The sequence below is a fragment of the Haematobia irritans genome, chromosome 3, assembly GCF_050003625.1.
Source record: "Haematobia irritans isolate KBUSLIRL chromosome 3, ASM5000362v1, whole genome shotgun sequence".
Classification (NCBI taxonomy): domain Eukaryota; kingdom Metazoa; phylum Arthropoda; class Insecta; order Diptera; family Muscidae; genus Haematobia; species Haematobia irritans.
The window spans coordinates 155,810,578-155,833,225 of NC_134399.1; the positions used below are offsets into that span (position 1 = coordinate 155,810,578).

The 22,648-nt window shown below is 29.5% G+C and overlaps 1 protein-coding gene across 1 annotated transcript in view; it reads left to right on the forward strand.

The window, feature by feature from the left end:
• The window catches only part of LOC142231651 (uncharacterized), a 54,264-nt gene that overhangs the window by 11,501 nt on the left and 20,115 nt on the right, over positions 1-22,648 (forward strand). The window contains exon 2 of the mRNA XM_075302286.1: positions 1,836-2,140. Coding sequence (XP_075158401.1) covers positions 2,018-2,140 — 123 coding nt within the window. The 5' untranslated portion in view covers positions 1,836-2,017. The remainder of the gene's footprint in view (positions 1-1,835; positions 2,141-22,648) is intronic.

Here is a 22,648-nt window from a genome sequence, read left to right on the forward strand (position 1 = left end):
AAAATTAAGTTATTATCCCTTAAAGTGTTTACTTTGTATAACGTATCCAAATTTTAATTTTATACAACCTAGATTTAAAGCTACAGCGACATCCAAATGCAAATCGGTTAAAAATTACGGTTTTTATATGCTCAAGAAATAAATCCATATTTAGCATATCTTTCTTCAAACTTTGGGCAAACTTGATTAAAAAAATGTTTGGTCTGCAGAACTCAAAAAATCAGATCTGTAAATATATTTATATAATGGCTATACCGAAAAATTTTCATATTAGAAAAATATTGCTTTTATGTTTCCAAGAACATACAATTACAATTAAAAGGCATGGTTCAATATATATAGATATTTATTTCTTGGGTGTATAAACCAATTTGGCGATATTACCGTTCAACCATTTACTAAGATCGTCTTGCGGTTTTGTTCTTAACTACACTCACAAACAGGAATGCTAAAAATTTTCAATATATATTTTTTAATATGATTTGAAGTTTTGTAGAACTTTGATACAAAAGAACCTAATCGATAAAATTAATATTTGAACATATAGTTGATTTGCCATTCTAAAATTTGCATTGCTACATAATTTATTTAGTCCATTACAACACTATTCATTATACTTGAAGCATATTATTTTTTTGTTATTAAACAAATTTTGATCATATGCAATTTAATATGATTTCACAATTCCTAAATTAATCAAAACATTTTATCAATATTTTTCTACTCTAACTATTTATTGTCGATTTTAATGGAAAAATAACGTTTTCTTAAATATTCTAATTATTAAATCATAAATAAATTATCATTAAACAGAGATAACGATTTAATGCTACAAACAACAAATCTTACAATATCACACCTTAAATTAATGGCAAATCATATGGGGCAAAATACTTACATCAATAATAAAACACCATCTAAGCTATTTGAATATTGTCGATTCAATTATTCATGCATATAAATACATAAAAATCATTCAAGAAATATTAATATATAGACGTATACATGGGCATATACATGTGCATTATGAATGTAGGAATATTTTATGGGTATATTGACATTATAAATTAACATAAATTCGTGATTGCCATGAAATGAACATGTGTATACGTTTTTTTTTTCAAAGTCATAGATCATAGATTAACCTACCATCCGCTTATCCCATTTTACAAAAGCTAAAAATGCGAAAAACCCCACAAAAAAAAAATGTAAACAAAAAGTGCATAAAAGAAACCAGAGCATTGTTGTTGACCTTGGCCGCTAATTGGGTAGGGGTCTTCTCTATCATCATCATATCAATTTGTGGTTATTTAGATGAGTTTTACTTCAAAAGAAAAAAAAAAACACCCCACAACTTTAAAAATTTGAATATTATCGACAAGTGAATAAAAAAAAACTGTTTTTAAAATGAATGAAATTGACAACCAGTAACTATAACTGATGCATGGCCAAAGAGCCCTAGCTAGACAATCAAAAGCATAAATTAAGAAATCATGCACAAGGTCAACCAACTATCAAAACTTTGGCTAAAGCATCTTCGAGAATGGATGGATGGTCGTAGAAAAAAAAGCCCCCAAAAAACGAATACCAATAACAACTTACCATGATTGATTTAACATCAACAATCACCAATAACAATATATTTTTAAAATGTTAACCGGTTTTGTTGAAATATATTTTTAAGAGTATACAGTTCAAATTTATTTTGTATTTTTTTAACCAGATTTTTTTAGAATATTTCTCAAAAAAAGCGGAAGCTATATTTTTTTGACATTCAATATTTTTTTCGTATCGATGTATTTTAACTTTTCTTTTATTTTTATTTTTCTTTGCAGTTTAGTTTAGTCTACGTACTCGGTGTGGCATAACCCCCTCATCCCAAGTTGTTGGCAGATAAACGAAACGGAGAAGTCGTTTATAGCTTTTTATTTACCAAAAAAAAAGAAACAAACAAAAAACATTTTACTTTTACCAAGACTTTCATAAGAAAACCCAAATCACACAAATACAAGTCACAATGAGGCCTTATTTAATAACCCTTGCCTGTCTTTATTCAGTGCTCGCCTTTGTCACAGCTGTCCCTGTGCCAGCCTCAAATCAGGAACTCGATGTATTACAGATTCCTCTATCAAATGGAAAGGTAAGTCCTATTACCAGTTCATTATATCATAAATTTGTAGGAGAACAAAACATTTCCATAGATAAACCAATCGTCTTATATTATAGAAGGTTGGCTCATATTAATTTAATGTTACACATTAATCACATGTAACTTTTAAAACCATCAAAATAAATTAAATTTAATTGCTTTTACTTGAAGAAATTTAGTCGAACATTTCCTTAAGAAATGCGTTCGACTCATATGTGGTAAAGTTCGTGTCTTAAGTCTTTCGTTATACAAATAACATATGGCGGCCAATAAAGTAGTGCTCATGGAATAGTCAGGATATGCTATTTATAAAGTGAAGGGAACATCTACAAGAGATATGGATAACTGAAATAAAATCTATTTGCTTTGGAATTACAAAACAGTCCTCGTACTTAGTCCACTAAACAAGAATAAATATTTTGGTAACACGGAACACTTAAAACAGTGATGATCCAATTTGTATAACCCATCTGAAAAATACGCTTTCTCTATAATAGTGATATTTGTTTGTTTTTTAATTCATACCAAAGAACTCTTATTTTTCTTTTATGCCTCGCAAACATAAGTTACGATATTTGGCAAGTGCTGTAATGTTAGGTTAGATGGCAGCCCGATGTATCAGGCTCACTTAGACTATTCAGTCCATTGTGATACCACATTGGTAAACTTCTCTCTTATCACTGAGTGCTGCCCAGTTCCATGTTAAGCTCAACGGCAAGGGACCTCCCTTTTATAGCCGAGTCTGAACGGCATTCCACATTGCAGTGAAACCACTTAGAGAAGTTTTGAAACCCTCAGAAATGTCACCAGCATTACTGAGGTGGGATAATCCACCGCTGAAAAACTTTTTGGTGATTGGTCGAAGCAGGAATCAAACCCACGACCTTGTGTATGCAAGGAGGGCATGCTAACCATTGCACCACGGTGGCTCCCAATACACCTATAACGAGGAAACATCCCAGCCAAAAACTCTCAGCTGATTTGCAAAAGGGAGAAAAGTCAAGCAACAAAGAAAGAAAGAAATGTTCATGGTCCACATCGTTCCATAATTATATATAGCCCCCATATAAACCGATCCCCAGATTTGAACTCCGGAGCCTCCTAGAAGACCAAAATTCATCTGATTATGTTGAAATTTGGTACGTGGTTTTAATATATGGCCTAAAACACCCATACAGAAATTGGTCGAAATAAGTCCATACTTATATATAGCCCCCATATAAACCGATCCCCAGATTTGACCTCTGGTGCCTTTTGGCGAAGCAAAATTCATCCGATCTGGGTGAAATTTGGTACGTGGTGGTAGTATATGATATTTAACAACCATGCCAAAAGTGGTCCATATCAGTCCATAATCATATATAGCCCCCATATAAACCGATCCCGAGATTTTGTTTTGAAGCCTCTTGGAGGAGCAAATTTCATCCGAGTCAGTTGAAATTTGGTATATTGTGCTAGTATATGGCCGCTAACAACCATGCCCAACTAGGTCCATATCGGTCTATAGTTATATATAGCCCTCAGATAAATCGATCCCCAATCACACAAAAATTGGTCCATATCAAGTTCATAATTTTATATAGCCCCCATATAAGCGACCCCCATATTTCAATTCTGGCTCTCTCGTATCGTGAAAAAAGTCCATATCGATTCGTAATTATTTGTAGACTTACCTATACATAACTTTTTTGTCTAATATATACCCCGTATGGTCTAACTGACAATTTAGAAAACGATGTTAAGAAGTTTTAAGATACCACAACCCAATTAATTGTGGATGACGGTCTTTTGTAGAAGTTTCTACGCAATCCATGGTGGAAGGTACATAAGATTCGGCCTGGCCGTATATACTTGTTAAATGTTATGTTTGCCAAACGTCAACCATAATAGTTAAAATTGTTAAATCGAATGGAAAATATATTAATAAAACCTGCTTTAGATAAGAAATCTGTTTTAACCATTTTAAAAAATAAAATATTTCCATTTGTATATAATGCCAGAGGTAGGGTTAAATTTCTACGAACTTTCTATCATTATTTTCTATTTAACTTAAATTTCATCACAATGTGCTTTATAAATGTTTCTCATTTCTAAAAAAATATCGTTTTTTATATTATTCTATTATTTATAAATCTTTATAAATTGCAATATGGTCCATTTATTTATTTGGCAAAATATATGTTTCCCATTGCTTAACATTATATATTATAGGTATTATAATTTACTGAAACTTGAAATTAACAACTACTTCAGTTTATTGTGTGAATTGTTAAGGAAATAGTTTTACTTCCTTTCCGGCAAAAAAAAACTTACAATTTGGCAAGAAATTCCTGTTGTAGATGACAACAAATGTGTAGCACATTGCATACAAAACTGAAAGAAGTATTCATGAAAAATTAAATTGAAATGTATGATAAATGTTTCGCATATGTGTAGTAAAATTATCTATTTGTGACATAAAGTCATGGAAAACTTGTCGTTAGTATTTATGAAAAATTAACTTGGAAATGTTTGAATTAAAATTATTTAGTTGTGATATGAAGTCATAGAAAAATGGTGTTTACTAATGTATACATAAATATTTATTGTGAGCGAAATTAATTTCTTTACAATCAATTCGAATTTGCAAAATTCTTTATGGAATTACAATACATTTCAAGATTAATGCAAACTGAAATAAACTTGCGGCTTCTATGTTATGGGTGCTAACATATACCAAAACCTGGATCGATACAAACTGAACTTCATACCTCGCTATGGACCTAAAATTTGTCTAGATTTCAAATTTCCGATAGGTTCTAGGGAAGACAAAACGATTCGTTATTTTAACGAAATGTGTCATTGAAATTGAGCCAGAGAAACGAATTAGTAAATACTATTATTATTAAGAAATTTCTGCTAAACAACGAAACAATTCGTACCATTAACGACAATGTTCATTGTCCTAATGAATGAAATTTCCTTTGTATGTAACCCATTATCGAACTTTACTTGACTGTAAATAAAAATCTATGTCCAATTTCAGCACTATAGTTTCAGTAGTGAAGGTTTTTGACTAATTACAAGAGACATATAGATGGACATTGTTCGATCATCTTCAAAGTTCCCCCTATCATCAATATTTCGATGCATTATTAAACGGAATGGCAAACTTTGTATCCTATGGTGGCCGCCAAGTCGCGCTGCCGACTTTGTGTTGCCGTATAGACAAATTTGTATTGGCTATGGGTCAGGGATGGAAAATGCAGTACTATAGTACTTTTTCAATACTTTTTCACCCCGGCCAGTACCCCCGCGAATGATTTAGTACCTTTTGTGTAGAAATTTTTGAGTCGATATCAGATTTATGGTATAATAGCTTTGACAAAATATTTTAATATTTCGAGAAAGTCTTTATCAACCTTATTAATAGTCTTTTACAAATATGGCAAAACAGATAAGTTCATGCAGGAAGAAAATCTCAATTTTGTAAAAGCCATAGTCAACAGAATTTTATTGAATTTCAAGAATGTTTTAGTCGAAAAAGAATGCGATTCTATATTATCAAGTTTTTAATTCGGTGGAAAATTTTGGCAAAATTTTATTTCCATAGAAAATTTTGTCACAATTTTATTTCAATTGAAAATGTTGTAAAAATTTTATTTCTATAGGAAATTTTTGCAAAATTTATTTCTATAGAAAAATTTTTGCAAAATTTATTTCTATAGAAAAATGTTTGCAAAATTTTATTTCTATAGAAAATGTTTGAAAAATTTTATTTCTATAGAAAATGTTTGAAAAATTTTATTTCTATAGAAAATTTTTGCAAAATTTTATTTCTATAAAAATTTTTTGCAAAATTTTATTTGTATAGAATATTTTGTCAAACGTTTTATTTATATAGAAAATTTTGTCAAAATTTTATTTTTATAGAAATTTTTTTCAAAAATTTATTTCTATAGAAAATTTTGCCAAAATTTTATTTTCTTTAAAATTCAGTCTAAAGGAGCTCTTGACAATAATCTTCCAGTGAAATTTTTGTTGAAATTTAGTAAAAAGTACCTTTTCGCTCAAAAAAATACCTTTTTTGTACTTTGCTAAAAATTGTATTTTCCATCCCTTTATTCTCTGGTAATGGAATGTGAGTGACTAATATTTTTTTCGAAATAACTTTCACGACAAAATTCACGTTCGCGATGAAATTCACACTCACTACAAACACTCACGTTCACTATAAAATTCATGTTCACCATAAAAATCAAGTTCACGATAAAAATCTACACTCACGAACATGTTTGTTTGTTTGATGGTTACTTGGTGAACCGTATTTATACCCTGCGCCACACTGTGGAACAGGGTATTATAAGTTAGTGCATATGTTTGCAACACCCAGAAGGAGACAACATAGACACATGGTATCTTTGGCAAAAATGCTCAGGGTGGGCTCCTGAGTCGATATAGCCATGTCCGTCTGTCTGTGAACACATTTTTGTAATCAAAGTCTAGGTCGCAGTTTTAGTCCAATCGACTTCAAATTTGGCACAGGTATGTGTTTTGGCTCAGAATATAACCCAATTGATTTTGGAAGAAATCGGTTCAGATTTAGATATAGCTCCCATATACATATTTCGCCCGATATAGACTTATATGGGCCCAGAAGCCAGAGTTTTACCCTAATTTACTTAAAATTTTGCATAACAAGAACAATTAGTACTATAGTCAAGTGTGCTAAATTTTATTGAAATCGGTTCAGATTTAGATATAGCTCCCATATATATCTTTCGCCCGATATGGACTAATGCGGTGCCAGAAGCCAGAGTTTTACCCCAATTTGGTTGAAATTTTGCACCAAATTTGGTTTAAATCGGTTCAGATTTAGATATATCTCCCATATATAGCTTTCGCCCGATTTACACTAATATGACCACAGAGGCCAATTTTTAACTCCGATTTAGTTAAAATTTTGCACAGGGAGTAGAATTAGCATTATAGATATGTGTGCCAAATTTTGTTGAAATCGGTTCAGATTTATATATAGCTCCCATATATATGTTTTTCTGATTTCGACAAAAATGGTCAAAGTACCAACATTTTCCTTGTAAAATCGCCACTGCTTAGTCGAAAAGTTGTAAAAATGACTCTAATTTTCCTAAACTTCTAATACATATGTATTGAGCGATAAATCATAAATAAACTTTTGCGAAGTTTCCTTAAAATTGCTTCAGATTTAAATGTTTCCCATATTTTTTTACTAAAATTGTGTTCCACCCTAGTGCATTAGCCAACTTAAATTTTGAGTCTATAGATTTTGTAAAAGTCTATCAAATTCTGTCCAAATCGAGTGATATTTAAATGTATGTATTTGGGACAAACCTTTATATATAGCACCCAACACATTTGACGGATGTGATATGGTATCGAAAATTTAGAAAATTTACAAAGTGGTGCAGGGTATAATATAGTCGGCCCCGCCCGACTTTAGACTTTCCTTACTTGTTTAATTTTGCTATTGTTGGTTCCATTGTGAGTTATGAACTCTTGAGTAATTGCATCGAGGTTTATCGTGAATCATGAGAATTTTCGTGAATCGTGCGTGAGACTTTAAACGTTGTTCATGCGTGAGTACGACTCTTCATTTCGTGAATGTGCGTGAGTGCGAATTCCTACCCACATGTCGTGCATGAATATGCATGAGTAAAAATATTTCTTTGTGAAAGTGTGTGAGTGAAATTTAACGACAGCTCCAGATTATTTAGTTATTTGACTATCCCAACATCTTAATAGGATTTTGATATTTTCTTAAATTTTTGGCATAGACCGATCCGAAAGAGCCGATTTACCAGAAATATGAAACTTGTTTTATTTAAAACCATTAATGTCCTAAGCTAAGGATAGTCTAGAATCGCAATTTTTATCTCGTTTGGCATTGCAAAACCATATGAATCATATTTTGTATGTCAGCTTTTTAGAAACCAATGTAAGTGGTATTTAACAGCGTTCTCGTGGAGATTCAAATAGAATTAAAATCCTATCAATTGGTAAATAAAACTAATTTCAGTTTTACTAAAAAAAACATTAAAAATAAATTTAATTTAATTAAATAATAACTAATTAATAATGAGAGTACGAAAAATTTTCTATTGAAAACTAAATTAAAAGCACAAATACTTTCATTTTAAACAAAGCCAAAAATTTTACTTCCTTAGCCATGATCAGCTAAATTAAAGCGAAATCTTTATTGACCTCGAAAGGTTCCCAAAACTTTACGGTAAATATTGTACAATGCTACCCAATTAACAGCTGGTTAACAGTTACTATCAAAAGTCCTTCAGATGGTGATCACAATGTTAGCGAATGTTTTCTGTTCTGTTGTCTTTTACTACTCGATCTCTTTTTGTAAATTGCCATAAAAAGCCCCCCCAAAAAAAAACTTTAACTTCCTTTTACTAGCAATGCCAAAAATAAAACCAAAACATTAAAAATTTAATTCAGGTCTTTGGGCTTATTGCATGCTGAATTAAATAAACCAGTTCCTGATATACCACAAATGCTAAGGAGTTGATTTTATGCACACTTCGTTGTTTTCGATCATTTTTCTTTCTTGCTTCACCGCATCGCAATGGCAACCGAAATTGAAAGTAAGTTTCCATACATTTTTCAAAAGCTCAACTATTCGGTGTATTTTTCCACTACTTATGGCCTCTACTTCATATTGTTACAAACAATACTAAAGTCTAAATGTAAACCGGCTTTTTTCTCTGTATAATTTTAATTCATATAAAATTAAATGCCTTAGTTACTTTGCAGTTTTGCTAGGTGTGTGTGTGTGTTTGTCTATGTTTTTGTTTTGATTGGGCTTTGCCGATTTCATGGAATCTAGAAAACCGGCTCAAGTTTTGTATGCAGTAAATACTAAATGCACCTTTTAAAGTACCACCGCCGAAACTTTAACCAAAGCTTTAATTGTTTTAGTATATTACATTGCAATACCTTTAATACCTTAAAGAGTAATCACTACAAAGAATATTAGGCGCATGCGCTCACAACTCCGACACGTTCCTTTGTCACTGTAACTACTTAATTACAACATCGGTGACACTAACATAGTAACAATCCAGCTATATGCTCCAAATATAATTACCTACTAGTGTCAAAAAAAAAAAAAATAGTCAAGCAGATGTTGTTGTTGTTGTTGGTGACTTTTTGACCCTTCCATTGTTTCACATAGTTATTACAATTGCCTTCTAGTAAAATGAAAAAAAAAAACTTAATCTTGGTCAATAGAAGTGGTCTCTTTTTCTATCGGATATGGTAATTATTTATTGGCAATAGAGAATTGCATGTTACTAATTTAATTCCGAGCAGTATATTCTATGAAATGGAAAATTAACAAAGATTAGTCAATTTCATTGAATAAAAAAATAGATTTTTTGTAGCGAAGTATCTTTCCAACGATTGTGGAATTAAAATTGTATTCTAACAAGTACATATAAACTCCCAAGAAAAAACACTTTGACATCGAGCATATTTCATTGGCTAAAAGTTGTATTATTTGAAACGTTTGTTTCTTAAGTCTTTTGTTTTTGCTTATGTTAAAACTCTAGCTCATCACTTCATATAAAACTACAAATAAATACATGAGTTTTAAGTTTTATATTGTAGCGAAATATCTTTCCAACGAATTTATTAGTTTTTGGAATTCAAATTACATTCTTACAAGTGAATACAAACACCCGGAAAAAAACTTTGACATCGAGCATATTTCATTAGTTAAAAGTTGAGCTATTTGAAATGTTTGTTTCTTAAGTCTTTTGTTTTTGCAGGTGATAAAACTCTAGCTCATCATTTTATTGAAAAGTTGTTGCTATTTGAAATGTTTGTTTCTTAAATCTTATGTTTTTGCCGGTGATAAAACTCTAGCTCATCACTTTATGTAAAACTATAAAACTTTGTATTTTTATTTGCCATTTACATTCCAATTCTATGCAATTTTAATGTTGTAATACCCATCACAAATCGATGACTCAATTTTTACGGATTTATGGTAATCACATCTCAATTTTGTAATTGTTTTTTCTTACTAACCACAACCCGTTTATAATTGTTTGTGTGTCTATGACCAAACACACTTTGTCTAACTCACAGAGAAAAATTCACATCTGACACATTCACATAGTGACATAAAAACCCAAAAAGTTGCCGGCTCCATTATGATTTTATATTTCCTTGGACTAACAGATACCACAAACTGGTCGATCGGATCCTATGATGACTGTGCCATTTGACCAGTTGCTAGGAAAATTAATAATTTTTTTGCCACACTAATGCATTATGGCTAAACAATATGCACGATGCTTGTAAAAAATGAATGGGAATTTTTAATTGTTTGTTAGTAGGCACTCAAGGAAAAAAGTTTAATTATCCATACAATGTTTTTTTTTTTTGTGAAAACATACAACATTGTCGCCAGTTATGTTTTTAAAAAATCCAGGCTACTCTAAAAATCATTTGTCATAGGTAATTATAACATAAGTTAAGAAATCGAGGCAAAATACATTCATTTCTATTAATATTTAATTGAGCTTTAAGCTAAGATTTTCATTGGCGATTGTGAGAATTTTTTCACACATTGGAATTTACTCTACAATTTGACGTTGTATAGTTAATCCATTTCAGTATCTTTTTAGCTATAAAACATAAAGCTTTAATTTTGCTATGAAATTGGTATTCTCGACACAATTTCAGGAAATTAATTTTAAACATATCATAATACCTGATGTGCTTAAGTAAACGATTTGTAAAAAAAAGAACAATACAATGGAATGGTTTGGTTTGGGATATAAGTACATTATAAATGCAAAGAAAAATTAAGACACGTAAGAACGGTTCAGCTGGGGATTGTATTGAGATCCCTGGGCGTTTTTTTTTTAATTGAAATATTACTCACCTCAAAATTTCTGTATTGAAATTTTCAAAACAATCCAAAGTACACTAAAAAATATTATACTATATCTTTATGAGAGACTATCCCATCTATATTCTAGGACAAGCAAATTACACAATATTGAGGACTAATTTCTTTAAAATAGTAACATTTTAATTTAAGAAAAGTTTACATTTTCTAATTAAAACAAATCAAAGACAAAAACATTTGAAATTTGCGTTCCTCCAATAATATAGGATGTCGTTACAGTAAGACGAATTTGCCTAAAAGTAAAGAAGATGAAAACATCTTTAAATTAACTGAGATATTAAATTGAATAGGATTAAAGAAAACAATGCTTCATAAATAGACGAAGGCTTGTTTTAAAGATTTTGCATGTTGTGTTTAAAGTTTTTTTTTTTTTTTTGTTTGGCGAAAACAATTTTTATTTTTAGATATTTGTTATATTTTAGCTAATAGGGAAAGAGGAAAAAGTGATTTTTTATAATGATAACGACTTATACCTCACATCCCTCCTATGTCAAATTGGTCTAATTTGGCTACGAATCATTTACTTTGTTCTCTTGCTTTGGCCACGTGCAACCGCTTCCGTTTCCAAACGTATAGAAGGTTAGGTTAGGTTAGGTTAGGTTATGTGGCAGCCCGATGTATCAGGCTCACTTAGACTATTCAGTCCATTGTGATACCACATTGGTGAACTTCTCTCTTATCACTGAGTGCTGCCCGGACTCAGCTATAAAAAGGGACCTCCTTTTTATAGCTGAGTCCGAACGGCCTTCCACATTGCAGTGAAACCACTTAGAGAAGCTTTGAAACCCTCAGAAATGTCACCAACATTACTGAGGTGGGAAAACTTTTTGGTGTTCAGTCGAAGCAGGAATCGAACCCACGACCTTGTGTACGCAAGGCGGGCATGCTAACCATTGCACCTCGGTGGCTCCCAAACGTACTCGTTGGATTATCACTGGCATGGATGCCTCTTATTTATATCTCACTTCGCTGTAATATCGGGTTAAAACTTGACTATATTAAAAAATACTTTGCACCTTTTATTTATTCTTTACGTAGGCCATTAAATTATGGGATCGCTCCCCTATATTTAATTTATTATGCAATTATATTATTGTTTATGCTACGAATGCTAAACTATCTTTATTCAAATTTTTATTATTTTTTGTCCTCATTCTTAGTTAAAAAAATCCTTTTCAAAGGCAATCTTGATGCTGCCAATATTCCTTTTGATAACGTTCGTATCTTGAGTCTTTTGTTTATTCCTTTTTTTTTTTGGTGTTTGCAAATTTATAATTTGCACCAATTTTCTAAATCATATTTTTTTTAATTGCTAGAATTCGCTTACATTTGCTATAGAAATCTTACAATAATAATTGAAATTTTTGTTTTTTCCACATCGATCTTTTCGTAAAGTGTGTGATAATTCTATTCTATTCTGTATCTTTTTTTTTGAAAAATGGTATTTGTAACAAACAACTTATAAGATCGTTATGAAAAGTAGACAGATAAATAAAATAATTAAGTGGAAAATAATTGCAATTACTACTCTTTTTGAGTAAGTTGCATGACAATGTACCAAATATATGTGAAAACAAGTTATGAATTAAAATTTGTAATGACTAGCGATAAAAAATACGAAAATCGATATTTAAAAATTGTTACAATATAAAAGAAGGCTACTGTTTGCAAAAATTCCGTAGTTAAACTAATGCTAACTTTAACTTATTTGTATTGGAAAAACTTATTTGTTGGTAGTTAAATATTATTTTTTACGAAATTTTCCACAGCTCAATGAAATTTTCCTTTTTTTAAGTATGTCTCAAACATTTTATGAACTAAACGCGTGTATAAACTTCAATGACCGTACACAGAAGTTCAATATGAACTAAAGCAGAAGAAATTTTTTCTTCTATGAGAGGGTGTAATTTCGTGAATTACAGTTAAAAAGTACACCAGGGCATTCAATTTTCCTGATTTTAACAACGCTTTGTGGTAATCTCAAAATGTGGAGTACAGTATAGTCCAATTTTCTCACGAGGTAGTTCATTCTGCCAGTAAAACAGTCTACTTTTTTTCAGTGTTTATTTCAACAATTCTACCAAGCTGAAAATAAATGGACATACATATATTTTTATCACTAAAGCCAATTTAATTCTATTTTAGTCCAAGGAATCATTATGTTTTGATAAAGTTTTCTTGACTTTAATAATTTTTCGCGTAAGTTAGTTAAATTAACTAAAGAGGGGAAAAATGTCACTAAAGCCAATTTTATTTTATTTCAAGGAATCGTTATATTTTGAGAGGGAGCCACCGTGGTGCAATGGTTAGCATGCCCGCCTTGCATACACAAGGTCGTGGGTTCGATTCCTGCTTCGACCGAACACCAAAAAGTTTTTCAGCGGTGGATTATCCCACCTCAGTAATGTTGGTAACATTTCTGAGGGTTTCAAAGCTTCTCTAAGTGGTTTCACTGCAATGTGGAACGCCGTTCGGACTCGGCTATAAAAAGGAGGTCCCTTGTCATTGAGCTTAACATCGAATCGGGCAGCACTCAGTGACAAGAGAGAAGTTCACCAATGTGGTATCACAATGGACTGAATAGTCTAAGTGAGGCTGATACATCGGGCTGCCACCTAACCTAACCTAACTAACCTATGTTTTGAGAAAGTTTTCTTGACTTTAGTAATTTGTTGCGATACAATAATGTGCGCATCTTGAACTTTGAATGACACTAAAGACATGTTTGTAATTGTGAACTCCAATTTTTTTCTTCTCACTACGTAATTTTCTTTTACAAGTAAAAAAATTATTATGTCTAAAAAATTGTTGAAAAATATTTACTTAGTTTTGTGAAATCGGCGTGATATCTGTGTTTATAATACAGTTTAGTTAAAATTTTCTAAATTAAACTTATTTTCTCTAAAATTACAAAACATTTTCCTTCCTGTTTTTTGAGTGTAGCTTTAGTCCATATAACATCCGAATGGGAGCCCATAATTTTTTTTATATTTAAATACATATTTTTTTTATAAAGTGTAGCCAAATACATGATAAACAAATATTCAAAAACAATCCCATTGTACGAAAACAATATAAAGACTATTCATATTTTTTATTTTTTTTCTCTATACAATACAGTTAAATTTGAAAACAAAAAATATATATACACAAAAAAATAGACTTTTCGTTGATTATTAAATGCGTCTGGTGTCTGGCTGTCTTAGGTGCCATTATGACGATATTACTTTGATGGTTTTTGTATTATCCAAAAGTTGTTGTTTTCTGTTTTCGTTGTTCACAAAAAATATTTCGAATGGATTGCAATGTGCATGTAGCCCATTGCCATAGTAATTTGTTTCGGGTCTTTGGTGATTTTTGTTTTATGGTCTAAAAACAATTTGTTTATTACATAATAATAAAGTCAAAATATTAACAAATAAATAAAATGTGAAATTTGGTAGCTGAAATTATAATGATGTTGTTCTCGTAAACAAATGTACTCATATACAATATAATATCTTAATCGGACCAAATTTTTATTAAATCCCATATCGTAAACTGATGTATTATAAGGGTGGTTCGACAAGTTGGATAATTCACAATATAATCCTTACAGACTCGCTAATTTCTAAATTATGTATATACTTCCAAAATGTATATCTTAAAAACGTACTAATTTCTAAAATAAAATACATCTAAAATTTTATCAAAATCTTTCAAAGGAACGGATAGATCAAGATTACAATTTAAATTTATTGAATTAAATTCTCTCAAAGCTCTTGTAATAGGCTCATTGCAAGCATAATGAAAGTATTGGAAAAATCTTAAACTCCTAGCAGGAACATTGATGCCAATTTCACAAAGCAAAGGCGGGCAATCAATATAACCATTAATTAACTTATACAAAAATAATAATGCATCTTTCTTTCTCCTATTGACCAAAGTCTTCAAATGTATGAGCCTACATCTGGATTCATACGCAGGAAGAGGTTCAGTAAAACGAAGAAAAACACACACTTTTTGTTTCTTATATGCGTTTTTTTTCAAATAGACAATCATTGTTCCTAAGAAAAAGCAAGTATGGCGTTTTTATTAACTTTCTAAAATGCATATTTTTCTTATGTGCATATTTTTCTTATATGTGCTTATATCCGTTACCTACTGCACCCACACAAAAAACTAAATATTTAAGACATTTTGTTTTTCAACATACGTCGCTTGCAATGTTTGCAATTCGCCTAAAAAAGTGTTTTCTGAAGGCCTGCAAAATTAGACAACTATGGCGGCGATGATATCTTCATTCGACCCAGATTTGTATATAACGTGTGCCTTTTTTAAATTTGGAAACAAATTACAGGCCTAGGACACGGTTCCTTTATTACGTAAAAAATAATTCTTTCTTCCCAAACAAAATTTTAAACAAACGAACATCGTTTGAATTTTTCTCGGTATAAAAATTTGGTTGGAAAAAATATATAGAATTTTTGTGATAAACGTTCAGGCCTTTGACAATTTAATAAAGAATAGTTCAAAAAAGTTAATTACCACGACCACATGATTTATAAATCACTCATAAAATTATTCGTGAGTCACGAGGTTTTTCGTGAGTCACGACATTTTTCGTGAGTCACGATATTTTTCGTGAGTCACGACATTTAAAAGATTTTCGTGCGTGAGTACAAATTTTCTTTTCGTGAGCGTGTGTCATACCAAAAATATAGTGCGTGAGTGTGCGTGAATAAGATTTCTCCGTCGTGAGTGTGCGTGAGCGTGAGCAAAATATTACTCACGTGCACACCTCTAGTTAGAATGCCACACGGAGAGAAGGAATATGATCACCCCAACCATGTTTCAAGAGCAAAATGTTTGCTGATTTCGGAAAGCATGTTATGTTTGGCGAGAAAAGAAAATTTTTACGACAAAAATGCTACATGGTCGCCGTGAAAAAGTAACATGGTGCTCTTGAAATATGTTTGAGGTGGTCATATTCCTTATCTGGCTGGAGGGTTTTCTATTTTTGAAAGTTAGTTTAGTTGGTATTATCACATTCATTTCCAAAAAAATCAGTTGTTTTTCTTGAGAATTCATCCCGAAAATGTTTTTACTTTTTTTGGTATGTTACATATTGTATATTTCGACTTCTATCCCACAGCAAAATATTATTTTTTCAGTGCATAAACGGGTTTCCGAATATACGTAATGAACAATACTCTGTGAATGACATTTTGTCTACTTAATTTAATTTATACACAAATTGACGCCTCCATAATTATATTACTCTATTGTATTGCATAGTATTCTCTATGAACGGATATTCGAATCTTCATTAATGAAGACTAATTAGAGCTGAATAAAATTAAAATGTTAAATAATAAACAATTAGTTCATAAATAGTTGATATCGCCTTTTAAGAGCGAATAATTTTAATTGCTTAGGGGTAAAATTAAAACAAAAACAAAATACAAAACCTAACGATCATAGAATAAATGCGAATTATTAAAAATAAAGTAACTCCCCCCGGGGCCTGATAATTAAGTGAATATAGCCACCGCTAAAACATAGCTCTTTAACCACGTTTACTATATTAAAAAAACAGAAAGCCTTAAACCTCAAACCTTTTAAACATTCATCAATCAAGTCGATACAATTCAATAAATAATATTGTATTTAAGAAAGCAAAAAAAAATAACATAATCTACTCAATACTAGAGTCTTTATTAAAATTGGCGACCTTAACCGACATTGCAAAGTAATGAACGACAACGGGCCAATAAACCGCATTTGCTCAGATGTAGAAGCACAAAGGGGGTGATTCTTTGTAAGGTGAATTAGACAAAAAAAAATCATACAAAAATGTTAAATGCTTTAATGAATTTGAAACAGAAAATCCACAAACATCGTTAAAAATAAATGGCATTTTAAGTTATTCAATGATAAGTGTTACTACCAAATAGGCTTCACAGAGACGGCGAGAAGGAGAACATAAATGACCCATTGTCACTTGTGTTCTCCTTCTCTCCGCAAAACAAATCCAAATGAATTTATTAAGATATTAACATAAATTCATCGAATAGTTGTTAACATGATTTTATTACTTTGCGTGATTTCAATTTAAATGATTTTTTAAGATACAGAATTATTTTTAATTGTTTTTTTTTATATACAATGATTTATTTCTTTATAATTGCTCTTTTAATATATTTCTATAGTCTAATGTGAAATAATGTTTCACTTTAATTTTTTCTGATTGCAGAGTATAAATTTTTCGTAAAATCCTGCAAAAAGTATAAAAAATTCTACACTCATAGAAAAAATTATGCAAAAAAACAACAGTCGAATTTGCTATTTTATATTTGTTATTCATTGTTTAGCGAACTTCCATTTTGGAAATGTTTAGGTTTTAAAATTTTACTCGAAATATCTTCAAGAACCAAAAAAAAATATTTTTTTATTTTCCAACTCTCTCTATGTTTTGTTTGTTGCTATGCCTTAATTTATTCAAGACAAATATTTTTAATATGTTAGTTTCAGCCACAGTAAAGTACCCTAAACGAATTTAAAAATAGCATAGCAATAATATATTTATTGTATTATTTTTTTTTATTTATAATTCTTTTTCCTTTAGATGGAATAGTTCTTTTTTATTATTTCAAGAGTTTATAAGTTTTCTATGAATTTTCCGATTATAATTATATAGTTGGATTTTTCTTTAGACTTGAGTCTAAATTTAATGAACCAATAAATATTTTATTTAATCGTTATTGTTGTTTTTTTGATCTCAGCTTAAAGCCATGCATTGACTAAACTACAAGTGTAGCTTAACCAACAGAGGAAAAGTATGCTTGTCAAATTTATTTGGGCAAAGCCCTATAGACTGCAAGATGGTTGGATGTACAGCTGTTTCGGAATTACCACATTCCTCATCAGCATCCTCTACTTGCAGCAAATATTAATTTAATATAATTAAAATAATTATTAATATTTTAAATAAAATATAATTAATATTTTAATTATACCCTGCGCCACACTGTGGAACAGCGTATGTTATTATAAGTTAGGGCATATGTTTGCAACACTCAGAAGGAGACGAGATAGACACATGGTGTCTTTGACAAAAATGCTCAGGGTGGGCTCCTGAGTCGATATAGCCATGTCCGTCTGTCCGTGAACACATTTTTGTAATTTAGGTCGCAGTTTTAGTCCAATCGAAATCAAATTTGGCACAAGTATGTGTTTTGGCTCAGAATAGAACCCTGTTTATTTTGGAAGAAATCGGTTCAGATTTAGATATAGCTCCCATATATATATTTCGCCCGATATGGGCTTATATGGCCCCAGAAGCCAGAGTTTTACCCTAATTTGCTTAAAATTTTGCACAAGAAGAACAATTAGTACTATAGTCAAGTGAGCGAAATTTTATTGAAATCGGTTCAGATTTAGATATAGCTCCCATATATATCTTTCGGCCGATATGGACTAATACGGTCCTAGAAGCCAGAGTTTTACCCTAATTTGGTTGAAATTTTGCACTACGAGTACAAATAGTAGTGTAGTTAAGTGTGCCAAATTTTATTGAAATCGGTTCAGATTTAAATATAGCTTCCATATATATCGTTCGCCCGATTTACACTCATATGACCACAGTGGCCAAATTATACACTATAGTAAATTGGCTTGTGATGCACTAGCATCAGGTCGTAAAAATCTATAGGGAAAGATATTATATATGGTCTGACCGGTTTTATATGTCCTTTAAATTTTGAATTAACACACGAAAAAAAATAATTCTTTTCTTCCAAATGAAATTTTAAACAATCAAATAACGTTTCCCATTTGCTTTTCAAAAGTTTTGAGAGTTGAGAGAAAAGTCAATACTTTTTATAATAAACGATGATTCTTAAATGTTCGTCTGGCTAATTTATCATTCCTCACATCTTTCTAACTTCCACGAGGTTCATTTAGTTCTTAGCACCTTTTTCTGTAATACAACCAATGTAAAAGAAATTATTTTATTTTATACATTTTTTTTAATTTTACTTACGCCTGGACGGAGAATCGAACCGTAGACCAGACAGTTTGTAAGCCAACACACAATCCACTGGGCTACGTATCTGTTATTGGCAGACAGACAGTTATCGCTATAGCCACCAACGCACAACCAATGCTTTTATATTTATAGAGCATAGTTTTGGGCCACCACGAGCCGATGAAAAAAAAACCTTTATTTTACAGAAATATACCTTCAGTTGGCCACTCTCTCAAAAAAAACAACAAAAACTGTTGGGAACGGAAATAATGTAATTATATGTAAAAATTATTAATTCCAAAAATTATCGCAAGATTTTGAAAATATGTCTGGCATTACATAAAAAAGAATATTTCTATATAAATTTTTGTCAAAATGTTATTTCTATAGGAAATTTTGTCAAAATTTTATTTCTATAGAAAATTTTGTTAAAATTTTATTTCTATAGAAAATTTTGTCAAAATTTTATTTCTATAGAAAATTTTGTCAACATTTTTTTCTATAGAAAATGTTGTCAAAATTTTATTTCTATAGAAAATTTTGTCAAAATTTTATATCTATAGGAAATTTTGTCAAAATTTTATTTTTATAGAAAATTTTGTTAAAATTTTATTTCTATAGAAAATTTTGTCAAAATATTATTTCTATAGAAAATTTTGTCAAAATTTTATTTCTTTAGAAAATTTTGTCAAAATTTATTTCTATAGAAAATTTTGTTAAAATTTTATTTCTATAGAAAATTTTGTCAAAATGTTGTTTCTATAGAAATATTTTGTCAACATTTTATTTCTATAGAAAATTTTGTCAAAATTTTATTTCTGTAGAAAATTTTGTCAAAATTTTATTTCTATAGGAAATGTTGTCAAAATTTTATTTCTATAGAAAATTTTGTCAACATTTTATTTCTGTAGAATATTTTGTCAAAATTTTATTTCTATAGAAAATTTTGTCAAAATTTTATTTCTATAGAAAATTTTGTCAACATATTATTTTATTAGATAATTTTGTCAAAATTTTATTTCTTTAGAAAATTTTGTCAAAATTTATTTCTATAGAAATATTTCGTAAAAATTTTGTTTTTATAGAAATATTTTGCAACATTTTATTTCTATAGAAGATTTTGTCAACATTTTATTTCTATAGAAAATTTTGTCAAAATTTTATTTCTATAGAAAATTTTGTCAAAATTTTATTTCTATAGAAAATTTTGTTAAAATTTTATTTCTATAGAAAATTTTGTCAAAATATTATTTCTATAGAAAATTTTGTCAAAATTTTATTTCTATAGAAAATTTTGTCAACATATTATTTTATTAAATAATTTTGTCAAAATTTTATTTCTTTAGAAAATTTTGTCAAAATTTATTTCTATAGAAATATTTCGTACAAATTTTGTTTTTATAGAAATATTTTGCAACATTTTATTTCTATAGAAAACAACAACTTTTCATTTCTATAGAAAATTTTTTTTTGTAAAATTTTGTCAAAATTTTACATCTATAGGAAATTTGGTCAAAATTTTATTTCTATAGAATATTTTGTTAAAATTGTATTTCTATAGAAAATTTTGTCAAAATATTATTTCTATAGAAAATTTTGTCAAAATTTTATTTCTTCAGAAAATTTTGTCAAAATTTATTTCTATAGAAAATTTTGTTAAAATTTTATTTCCATAGAAAATTTTGTCAAAATGTTGTTTCTATAGAAATATTTTGTCAAAGTTTTATTTCTATAGAAAATTTTGTTAAAATTTTATTTCTATAGAAAATTTTGTCAAAATTTTATTTCTATAGGAAATTTTGTCAAAATTTATATTTCTATAGAAAATTTTGTCAACATTTTATTTCTGTAGAAAATTTTGTCAAAATTTTATTTCTATAGAAAATTTTGTCAAAATTTTATTTCTATAGAAAATTTTGTCAACATATTATTTTATTAGATAATTTTGTCAAAATTTTATTTCTTTAGAAAATTTTGTCAAAATTTATTTCTATTGAAATATTTCGTAAAAATTTTGTTTTTATGGAAATATTTTGCAACATTTTATTTCTATAGAGAATTTTGTCAACATTTTATTTCTATAGAAAATTTTGTCAAAATTTTATTTCTAAAGAAATGTTTGTCAAAATTTTATTTCTATAGAAAATTTTGTCAAAGTTTTATTTCTATAGAAAATTTTGTCAAAATTTTATTTCTATAGAAAATTTTGTCAACATATTAGTTCATTAGATAATTTTGTCAAAATTTTACTTCTATAGAATTTTTTTTTGCAAATATTTTTCAAAATTTTATTTCTATAAATAATTTTGTCAAAATTTTATTCCTATAGAAATCGAACAAAACATCAAGAACTCTACCAATCTACCAAACAGTAAAAAATCTACCATTTTTGTTAGAATTCTACCAATTGTGGCAACCGTGGTTATGAGTGATACTAATCATTAAATCCATAATTTCGCTATGGCTTTCTAATACATCAATTTTTGTCTAATACTTCAATTTCAAGTAGTTTGTTTGATAAACAAATTACTTTATTTACCATTTCCTCATTACTCAGAGGTGCTAACTAAATGATTGTATTTCCTTCGTTCACTACATAAATAAATTTGAAACGTGCATTGCTAAAAACACAAAAAAAAACAAAAGACAAAGACACTTACATAGACTCCGTTTATTTATTTTCTGTGTACAAATCATTTCCTTCCTAGTTGCTAAAGTTGGTACAAATTACATTTAATTTACACGTTTTCTTTTTGTTTTTACACTGTTTCGCCCAAAAATTAGTGATACGAAGAAAAAAACAATACAAAGTTGTAGCAATAATTATACCTTAGGGTTTTTTTCTATACTATGATAGTAACCCATTATCGTATTTGTTACTATAACCGTTAGTGTTCATGTAATGATAGTATGGAAATGACCATTATCTTGTCAACCTTAGGGTAAAAGATATCTTGTAATCTCACTCTCTATTTCTTTGGCTCATAATGAATTGTAATGTCAATCATGTATATGACCCCACCTTATTCTCTTGTAGCAACAGGGAGTGATGCCAATCATTAACATGCAATTGTGAATGCACTCGACCGGCATTTTGTTTATTATTGTTTTGGTGTTCACACTAACGCCACATTTGCTTTGTTTTTAGAATCGTGGGAGTATATCTCATGACAATTAGCTCGTGCTTAGCTGTAATCGCATTATGATGTGGGAAGAAAGAAACATGATTGATGGCTGCTGAGCTGATCTATGTTATTGCTACTGTTTTCATTGTAATTATTCATTGAATAGAACGTAGTGTTAATTTGTTGCCAATTATAATGACATGATTATTAGACAAAATATTGAATAAAAACCAATGCTTAGATAAACAAGAACAATTTGGCAAGAAACGAAATATCTACATTTGCGGTTCTAAACAATTTTCTACAATTATGATTAATAACGCTAAAATTTCCCATTGGTAAGTCTGGCAACTAAAGGGTGATTTTTTAGCTATTAGCAACACTTTACACAGCTGACGCATGTTTCGTGTTTT